The 10621-nt window shown below is 43.7% G+C and overlaps 1 protein-coding gene across 1 annotated transcript in view; it reads right to left on the bottom strand.

Moving 5' to 3' along the window:
- Positions 1-204: 204 nt before the first annotated feature.
- Positions 205-10621, bottom strand: part of Phactr2 (phosphatase and actin regulator 2) — a 238356-nt gene continuing 227939 nt past the window's right edge. Inside the window, exons 11-12 of the mRNA XM_051164550.1 lie at positions 9566-9703; positions 205-285 (exon numbers count right to left, since the gene is read on the bottom strand). Coding sequence (XP_051020507.1) covers positions 205-285; positions 9566-9703 — 219 coding nt within the window. The remainder of the gene's footprint in view (positions 286-9565; positions 9704-10621) is intronic.

Raw genomic sequence — 10621 nt, 5'->3', positions numbered from 1 at the left:
AGGCAGAGACAGGCGGATGGCTGTGAGTTCAAGGCCAGCATGGTCTACAAAGCGAGTCTAAGACAGCCAAGGCTACACGGAGAAACCCTGTCTCGAAAAACGAGAGAGAGAGAGAGAGAGGGGGGGGGGAACTGGGATGCAGTACATATGAAATGAAATTTGGGGCATTGAGCATTCTCGGTATGCAAAATTAATCTTGTCTACCTACCTTGTAAACTGCCGACTCTCCTCATGAACTTCCATTTCTGTGCTTTTAAATTCATTTAGTTCTTTTCTTATTGCTGCCTAAACAGGAGAAAATGAAGCAGAAATTAGGTCTCATATTTTCCCAACCTACACAGCATCCACAAGGCAGATATTCTTCTATGACATAATATTTTGGGACAGAGAAAAGAATCACTAATTTTATCCCAGAATAATATTTCATAGATGAAGCATGTTACAGTGTGCGCATCTCTCATAGAAAAATTAGAAATTAGAAAACCTTCAAAATCTGGGGCTTTCTGAGCCTCAGTGTGAGCCAGAAGTGGAAGCATGCCATGCTTGAACTTATGAGACAGTTACAAAACAGAGGTATGGTACAAACTTGTAAAATGACCTCCAGAATATGTGTGCATAGTGTGTATCCACATGAATGAGTTCTTTTATGCAGTGGTGGGCGCTAAACCCAGGCCTCATGCATACCAAGAACGCACTCTACCACTGAGCTAGACTCCTGGCCCTGTAAGTGAATCTTGTGTGTAGACACGGTCCTCATCCTTCAGCTATCTCATCTCATTATGTCCTTGCAAATATCCCAAATTCTGGAAGGACTCTTAAGCTAGGAGAGATATTCAGGTGAAACTCAAATTAAAGTTCGGGCTGGGGGTGGGGGGTGGAGGGTGGCAGTAGGGTCTAGTCTATGTGTCATACAGAACATCCTTCCATTCTCTGATGGCCACAGCAGATGCAAGGCAGGAGGGTTTTTTTTTTTTTTTTTTTTTTTTCCAGAAAATCCATGTTCTGTTCCTAGGAAAGTTTTACATTGAAGCCTGCTCGCCCACAGTAACTTAGCTTTGACTCACTGCCACAGGGATTCGAGAAGGCAGTTGCTATTTATTTTTTTCATGTTGAAAGTTTAGACAAACAGGGCTGAAAATTCAGCACAGTGCTTAAAGCCACTCAGAGAAACATCAAATAGGAGGCCTTATTTAAAGGACACATAATCCATGCCATATACAACAAGATGCTTATGCATGCAGTCTGGAAAGTGGAGACGCCCCTCCAAATGCTAACTTTGGCTGTCTGTTAACAGACAGAGGCAGGATTATACATGAGTTTAGTTTCAATTTCTGCCTTATTTTTATTTCCTATTTTTTTCCCTACAGAGACTATTTCAGCTCATATAAAAACTACTAAAAGAAACCCATCTTTATAAGCTCTATGTAGATTGCACTGTTCAGACAAAACAGAGAACACTGTAAATATTTTTATGCAAAGAATGTTTTCCCTCATATAAACGGAAAAGTAGGAATAAAATATCCTTATGACATCTATGCTCCAGCTAAACAGAGAAGGTCAATATAAACCATAGGAAGTGTCTTCCCAGAGGAGATAGGAGAATCTACTGGGTGGTTAAAAGTCAATGGACTTTGGAAAGAGAAAAGATAGAAGAAAGCCTCCAGACCCCTTTATGGCTTTCTCCCATCACTAACTGTCATTCTATGTACAGGTTTTAATGGAATAGTTAAACTCTGTTGTCACAGACTGTCTCCTCTCCCCATAAACAGTCTTTAGGTCTAGAAGTTTCTTTGGGGGAACCTGGGACATGAACAGTGGTCATAATTCTTATTCCTAACTTTTGGAAGTACTAAGGCAAGCAGAGACCTGTGTGTGGGCCAGAATCTCCTATGACACAGCTACACAGCATGTGTCACCAGTCACAACAGTGTGGACACTTGGTGTTGGTCATGGTAATAACTGGCACGTGAGCCAGGAACAGGACAGTTGCTCAAAAGAAGTTCTAGAAAGAGCTGCTCCTTGGAAAGAAGTGTTTGTATGTGGAAAGGCCAGAGAACTCCACCTCTTGTTCATTCAAAACTTCTTCTCCACACAAAAGCCTTCAGCAGAGGCTGCGTGAAGCACTTGAGCTGGTCTCAGATGACGTATGGACACTGGCCTTAGTGTCCCATGGCATCACGACACCCATGGAGTGACCTTCCCCTCAAGCTTCAGCCGTGCTATTGCTATAGTTTGGATGTGTGTCACCTGAAGGGCCACGTGGTAAGGTTCCCTGTCCATGGGGGAATTATTGTAAGTGCTGTGAACACTTAAAGAGGTAGGGTCTTTAGGTCACTGGAAACACCTCTGATTATTGGACTATGGTTTGTCTTTGGTCTCTTGACTCATGATATAAGCAGCCCCCAGCCATATGATACCTCCACCAGAGACCCTAGCCCTTGATTACTTAGATGTTTATATCCAGAACTGGGAACCAAACTTTTTCTATTTATCAGTTAATCACTTTAGGCTTTTTTTTTTTTTTTTTTGGGTTTTAAAGAAAGGGTTTCTCTGTGTAACAGAGCCTTGGCTGTCCTGGACTTGCTTTGTAAACCAGGCTGGCCTAAATTTACAGAAATCTGCCTGGCCTCTGCCTCCTGAGAGCTGTGCACTATCATACCAGGCTGGTAATTTTTTTTTTTTTACAGTGATAGGAAACCAGCTAATATACCCACCTAGGAAATAGTAATGAAAATTCATGAAGCAATTAAGAATATTAGTTCAAGCCGGGCAGTGGTGGCGAACACCTTTAATCCCAGCACTTGGAAGGCAGAGGCAGGTGGATCACTGTGAGTTCAAGGCCAACCTGGTCTACAAGGCGAGTCTAGGACAGACAAGGCCACACAGAGAAATCCTGTCTTGAAAAACAAACAAACAAAAAGAATATTAGTTCAAAGTGTATTTTAAAAATGTGTTGACTACTCTAGAGTTACCAATGAAATACCATGAAGTTTTCAAATAATACACAATTTGGGCTTATGACTAACAATTCTTTCATTGTTAGTACAGCAAATTCACTGGCGGTTATGCGGTGGTGGTACATGCCTTTAATCCCAGCACTTGGGAGGCAGAGGAAGGCGGATCTCTGTAAGTTCAAGGCCAGCCTGTTCTAAGTTCCAGGACAGGCAAGGTTCCACACAGAGAAACCTTGTCTCAAAAACAAAACAAAACAACAACAACAACAACAACAACAAAAGAAAATTCGCTGGGATGCACGAGGACTGAAGGAGAGTTGAATATAAATAAGATGAAGGACTTCCTGGCGATGTTGTGCTAGCCTGGTGTGAAGAGCATGGCAAAATCCAGTGAAAACATTCGGAGCGAAACATCTGGGATATGGAGTCCATAAATCAGCACAACTACAAACTGTGCCCCACTCCACACAATACAATGTATAACCTTCTAGTGCCCATGTCCCCACACGCCCACTGCTTCCATCAGAGAGCCAGTCACGCACTTGTGGGCACAGCCTATCTTCTCCTCTGCAGTGCCACCTTAGCACCGCCTTCGTAAGATATGGTGTCTCTTTCCTCAGTATTGACTTTGGGTGAACCCCGTCACTACTCTGACCGGGGAAACACAATAGAGCCACCATGTTTCTCTCACTGCACCAGTCTAAGGGGAGCAGCTTTTTGGCTCAGCAACATTTGCTTCTTGGAAGGTAGCTGCCACACGCAGCACACTTGACTGCCCTGAGCAAGCTGCTGTGTCAGAATTCTGCAATACGAAGAGAGACTTCAGAGGACGAGATGCCGTACAGACAGACGCCAGAGAGCGGGAGAGCACAGACACATTCATGAAGAAACTAATTTAGAAGAGGGTTCCCGAGGCCTGGCATCTCTCTAATGCCACGTGGGGCCTGAACCAAAGCCTTGGGGTGATGTGATTCTGGACAGAGTTCCTACCTACAAACTTGCAAGCCCTGGGCACCACTGATTCAAGCCTAGTAGCTTTGGCTACTTTGTTTCAAGGCAATTGAAAAGAGGTAATGATAATCTAAGATAAAACAGAGGTCCAGAGAGGTCTTGTGACTAACTGGATACCAAACGGCCATTAAGTGATTACGATGGAGCCACCCATAAGCCTTCAAACCCTGCACACATCCAATAACATGGGCTCCGAGGCCTCACTAACCCAGATTAACTGTTGCATTTCCCTGTGTGCTGCTTTGTATTTAGAAGAGATAAGTCAGTTCTATATAACGATGTGGCAACAAGTGTAACACTGTAGGGAGAACTTATTTCCTTGATTATGGAAACAGTATTGCAAAATTTACTCAGTAAGGGCCCACTTTCATCCTAACCTGACTTTGGTAAGAAGGAAAATTTCATGGGGAGTTCAAAGGGGGAAAAAGGAAAACTTTTTATATTAACAATACACACAGGGTATAAACACAACCTTTGCTCTTTTTCTTTTCCTTCTTTTTTAAAGATGAGAGTAGATTTTAGGCCTAATACTCTCTATCTAAATGTAGCTGGGGCTGGTTTTGTTGAAAGATAGAGAAAATGGGCTGAGGCAGTGGGATTGGAGCCAGTGGGGGTGGGTTGGACTGCCCATGGGAAACCACTGAGCTGAAACTAATCTCTAGGAGGGCAGAGGCAGCACCCCACGCAGCAGGGAGTTGCGCGGAGAGCACATGCGCAGTGGTGTTTGGTTTCATGGGAATTAAACCCAGGACATAAAGATGGCCAAACCCAGGTTTAACTTTGGCGAGTGGGGAGTCACCACACACACTCTCCATCTAACCATCCTGGTCAGTTCAGGGGCACTTCTTGGCAAGAAGCAACAGGCAATTTGTTTGAACTATGGTTCCTCGCAGCCGTCTGAAACATTACAGCATGGCTTGGGAGCGAAGAGTTAGCCAGAGTTTCCATCTGATACCTTTTCTTTATTTCTTTGCTCAAAGGCTGCTCTGGAAGGAAGAGTGGATGGCTTGCTGGCTCATTACGCTCAGTGTCATGGGGAGTGAAGTGTGCACTTCATGAGCCAATTAGTGACATTCTACAGAGACGCAACATCACACTTGCCAAAGACCTGCCTACTCAGTGCCTCCCTGGAAAGGCAATCTTCCTCTTCATGTCTCTTGTACCTAGGGGACTGTCAAGTTTTTAAAAAATGAGGCAGATCTGTCCATGTATCATCAGAAAATCATCTGTATTCTGGTTCACTACAAAAGTTGAGACTGAAACTCTCATCTGTCTTTTAAATGTTTTTTGTTTTTCGAGACAGAGTTTCTCTGTGTAGCCTTGGCTGCCCTGGACTTACTTTGTCCACCAGGCTGACCTCGAAATCACAGCAGTCCACCCTCCTCTGTCTCTGGGGTGCTGGGGTTAAAGGCGTGCATCACCATGCCAAGCTCCGTCTTTTAAATTTCAATCCATCTTGAGTAACCATGGATTGAAATTACTTTGGGGTCTTAAATGATATTTGAATTTATTTTTCTTTAAAAGGTGACATAAGCTTTCAGCAATTTTTACTTTCAATAGAGTGTGTGTGTGTGTGTGTGTGTGTGTGTGTGTGTGTGTGTATTTCCAGATAGGGGTTTCTCTGTGTAACAACCCTGGCTGTCCTGTAATTCTCTTTGTAGGTAGACCAGGCTGGCCTTAAACTCAAGTGCTGCGATTAAAGGCATGCAGCACCACATCTGGCCACTAGTTTTTGTTTTAAAGTTGATTGTAGAGTTTAATACTTAAAAAAAAAAAAAAAAACAAAACTAGTTTTAAGCTCCACTTGTTTATTTTTGTGTATGTGAGCCTGTCTGTGTGTTTGTGTAGAGGGCTGCATGTGTACAACATGCATGTAGAAATTAGAGGAAAACCTCCTTCCATCTTGTGTGTCCCAGGAACCAAACTCAGGTTGTCAGGCTTGGCGGCAAATGGTTTTACCCACAGAACCATCTCATTAGCCTCATAACCTAATTCTTAAGACAACAGTTAGATCGTACTTAATGAATTTTATAGCAATTAACTGAATGAATCAAATACATTATTTAGAACCTGACAAATAAGTGTTATGAAGTATTTTAAGGTAAAAGTAATAAAATCCATTAATTTTTTTCTTTGCTATAGTGACAATTTGCATCCTATTTTCAGCCTGAAATAAAATGATTTTAGCATGTGGGCCTTATTTCTCATTGGGCATGCATGGAAGCCTAAAGTTAACAGCCGGAGGCCTTCTTCAATCTCCCTCCACGTTCTTTCTTGAGGCATGGCATCTCAGTGAGCCTGGAGTTCATTGTTTTAGCTACACTGTCTGCTCAGGATCCCAGGGATCCACCTGCCTCTGCCCTCCTGGTGCTAGGGTTACAAGTAGATACAAACACTCTCAGCTTTCTCACATGAGGTCCTAGGATCCAAACTGTGGTTTTTATTCTTATGATAGGCAGATTTGGGCCCTGGGGTCCCGCTCAAACTATGGCTCCAGCCAAGGACAATACAGGCCGTAAACTTCAAACCCCTACCCAGATCTAGCTAATGGACAGGGCATTCTCCACAGTTGAGTGGAGAGTGGGGTATGACTTTCTCACGTACTCTGGTGCCTCATATTTGACCACGTTCCCTGGATGCGGAGACCTGGTGGCACTCAGAGGAAGGATAGCAGGCTACCAAGAAGAGACTTGATACCCAATGAGCATATAAAGGGGGAGGAAATCCCCCTCAGTCACAGTCATAGGGGAGGGGAGTAAGGGGAAAATGGGAGGGAGGGAGGAATGGGAGGATACAAGGGATGGGATAACCATTGAAATGTAGTAAGAATAAATTAATAAAATAAAATTAAAAAAATATTCTTACTGGGCAGCACTTTACTCACAGAACCAGCTACCTAGCCCCTGGATACACCTATTTTTACAACTGTGGGGAATGACTTAGTTTTTCTCAGTGTTATCTAGAAAATAGTATTTTTAAACATTCATAAAAATGCCATGCATTGATTTGAATTCCATTGTTGATTTTTCCTGTTTGTGATTTCTGGATATTTATCTAGTTGGCAACAAACATACACCACTTTATATACACAGTATATAAAACATACTGCACATAAACAGATCACTTATATCTACAAAATACATCACATGTAAACATGTCCAATTTCTGCATTTTTCTAATATCTATTTTAAATTTATATTTTTATATAAATTTATAAAAAAATATTTTTTCTGTCTAAAACAAATTCTTACTTTTGGAAAACATACTCTCCCCCTACCCCCCACCCAGAGAACACAGACACAATAAAAACACAGCCCTAAGAAGTTGTCCTTTAGACTTTAGCACATCTCAGGATAAATGTAGAAGATTTCTGAGTGAGAAAGAAAAGCTCCTATGTAAATCAGGACGGACTCTGGATCCGCTCTGGGGCTTGGGTGCTATATTCAAGGGAGATGTGAGAACTCTACATCTTCAGAGTACTCCAGAACAGAAACCATGCTTGCAGAGGAAAACCTGACCAGGCCCAGCACCCTGCCGTTAACAAGCCCAAGCCCGAAGCCTATCTTAGTCTCAGTTCAACTGTTCTGCCAAAAAACAAAACAAAACAAAAAAAACCTCTGCCTATTATGGCTAGAGATGGATGAGCTCTACCTCCTGCAATACGACAAAGTTAAGGTGGAAGGGCTGTTACAGGGATGGCAAGCTGAGTTTACACATAAGGGTGGTTAGTCATTTAGACTGTCACTCTTGTACTTTCTATAGCCTGTGGGCTTCACCATTTATCTGGCCCATCTAAAGGTTAGCATTTGAATAATCAGCTGGCTGGTAATGGATACAACAAATCATACTTTTCTAAGATGGCTGAAATAACACCTTCAGTCTACACAATATGACCTCACACTCCCCTACAGAGAGGTAGAGCTAGCTATGCCCCTCTCCTTGGTTCTGAACTGGCCTTATGACTTGCCTGGAACTAACAGAATGGCATGAACATACAGCTGAGTGACTTCCAAAGCTGACTGGAAAAGCCGAGTAGCTTTTCCTGGGCTCTCTCAGGACAGATCCCTGCTCTGAGGGAAGTTCTCAGGGAAGATGTCTGATGACTCATCCCTTCAGGCCATGTGTAGGTGGTTCTGTGGGCAGCCTAGGTGAGCTGCACATGGGAGCCATGGCAACCAAGACACATGATCCAGAGACAATACTGGATCTCTCAGAGTAGCCCAGTCACCAGGGGGAATAACACGGAGTGACCTCAGTTAACCTCATGGAAAACAGAATTGATCAAATTAAGCTCCACTGTAGTCCAACCTACAGACTCTGTAAGATGCAATGAAATTGTCTCTGTTCTTCATCACTAAACATAGGCTGGCTCACAGCATAGGGACGGTGGATTGCAGTGGTGCCAGCTAGAAGCCCCTGAATGAGAGAAACTGAAAAAAGAGCTGAAAGGAGAGAAACTGGGACCAACTCACTTCTTGTAATATGGTACACTAGGTGCCTTGATTAACTCTTCCATTGAAAAATGACTAAATGATAAACATAGCATTGAAGTTATCTTAAAGTGTTGAATGGTTGGTCAGAGAGCAGAAACTTCTTTGGGAAAGAAGGAGGAGAAGGAGAGGAAGAAGAGGATGTTGAGAAGGAGGAGGAGGAGAAGGAAGAATAACACCCTCAAACAAATAATGACAGACAGATCTGGGCCCAGGGGTCCTGCTCAAACTATGGCACCAGCCAAGGACAATATGTGCAGTAAACTTCAACCCCCTACCCAGATCTAGCCAATGGACAGGACATTCTCCACCGTTGAGTGGAGAGTGGGGTCTGACTTTCATACGAACTCTGGTGCCCCATATTTGACCATGTCCCCTGGAGGGGGAGACCTGGTGGCACTCAGAGGAAGGATAGCAGGCTACCGAGAAGAGACTTGATACCCTATGAGCATATACAGGGGGAGGAGGTCCCCCTCAGTCATAGTCATAGGGGAGGGGAGTAAGGGGAAAATGGGAGGGAGGGAGGAATTGGAGGATACATGGGATGAGATAACAATTGAGATGTAATATGAATAAATTAATAAAATATATTAAAAAACAATGACAATAACAAAAACAAAAAAAGCAAACAAAGAGGGAACCCAGAAAAGAGAACAGTGAAGATGTCTTTGACTTGAGGACACATGCATTAAACCTGGTGAGTCTGAGTACGCTCCTACCTTTCACCACTGCCTAACAAATACTACGAATTTCTCAAAGGACTTATTCATTTTTGGATCAGACTCCCTAATCTAGTTGCCTGTAGGAATACCTGAAAACACACACCTGCACGCATGCTCTGTGATCTCCTAGGTGGCTTGTATTTTGGTCAAACTGATAATCCAGACTGACTATCACAATGAGCAAATCCTCCTCATCCAAGCTTGAATGAGGACCAGTTACATGGCAACTGAGAACTAGCCTTCTCTGAGACCCAGGTGAAAAAAAACTGTACTGCTATCACTCCCCGTGACCACGTGAGTGTTCAGATGTTGAGAGGGAGAAAGGTACTCGTGGGCAGAGGAACAGTACACGGGTTTTGGAAGCACAGAAGGTCATTGCAATTCTTGCCTTGTCTGCAGGTGTCAACCTGGCCCAGGGCTTGTCTGCTCGGCGGTCATAGTCAGGAGAATCTGTCACTTCTACGTACTCATTAAACCGCAGGATTCTTCTGGCCTGTAGCTCTGCCACAGTAGGTCTTAGACTGAGCTGAAGGGGGGGGGGGTGGAAGGGGAGGAAGGAAGCAGAGATCAGTTACACGTTGACAGCCTCTAGGTGGCAAGTTTTCTGCCTGGAACGCTTCAAAGTTAAGGTCACTTTCAGGTATTAAAAGAGAAGCAACGACATCTTGGGAATTTGTAAGGAGACCTAGAAAGCAGTGTGCCCTCATTTCCAGACTAGAAAATCATCACGCTTGCTAGGTCAGCCTTTGGCAGCTGTGTGTGTTGGGCAATTCCCCACAACATGCCTGGCACTGAGATTAAGGCTTGCCAGTCACCTCTGACACAGGAACACACACAGTGACCAACAAACACAGCTCTAGGATGGCTGGGTGGTAGCTAACAGATTAAGACAAAAAGCTATGGACTGCCTAGAAAATGGAAACGAGTCTCTCTGCTCCTGGCATATGTAGAAATGTAGGGTTCCTTGGCAGAAGTGGCTTGGAGAACGGCATAGCTACAGCATGGCCTTCCTGAGGAGAAGGGCACAGGCCCTGCACTGGCCATCACAACCAGAACAGCTGACAGGCAAGTGAAGGAGGTTTCCTGGCGAACTGCATTTCCTGACATATCTGTTCATAAGGCTTCCTTCCTGAGTCCTCTGTACCATTCAAATTTATCATTATATTTAATCTGGCCAGCAACGGGGGTATCTTTGCTTTTTCCCCCCTTCTTCTCTCTCTTGCTCCTTTTACAAGCACCAAGAATAAGACCAGGATAAGTCTGCCACTTCAAAGAGACCCAGACCTACCTTGGGATACTTTTGCTGTGAACTCCCTAGCCAGCCCTCAACAATGTGAGTTAGGTCACACATTTGACTGTGATGTCACATTTTAGTCACCCTGCCCCTTTCCAGGTATGGAAAGTGTATCTAAGAAACCATTAGAAGGACTTATAATGAAATATC

This window comes from Acomys russatus, chromosome 21 (assembly GCF_903995435.1).
Source record: "Acomys russatus chromosome 21, mAcoRus1.1, whole genome shotgun sequence".
In the NCBI taxonomy this organism is placed as follows: Eukaryota; Metazoa; Chordata; class Mammalia; order Rodentia; family Muridae; genus Acomys; species Acomys russatus.
This window is presented reverse-complemented; position numbering and strand designations above follow the sequence as displayed.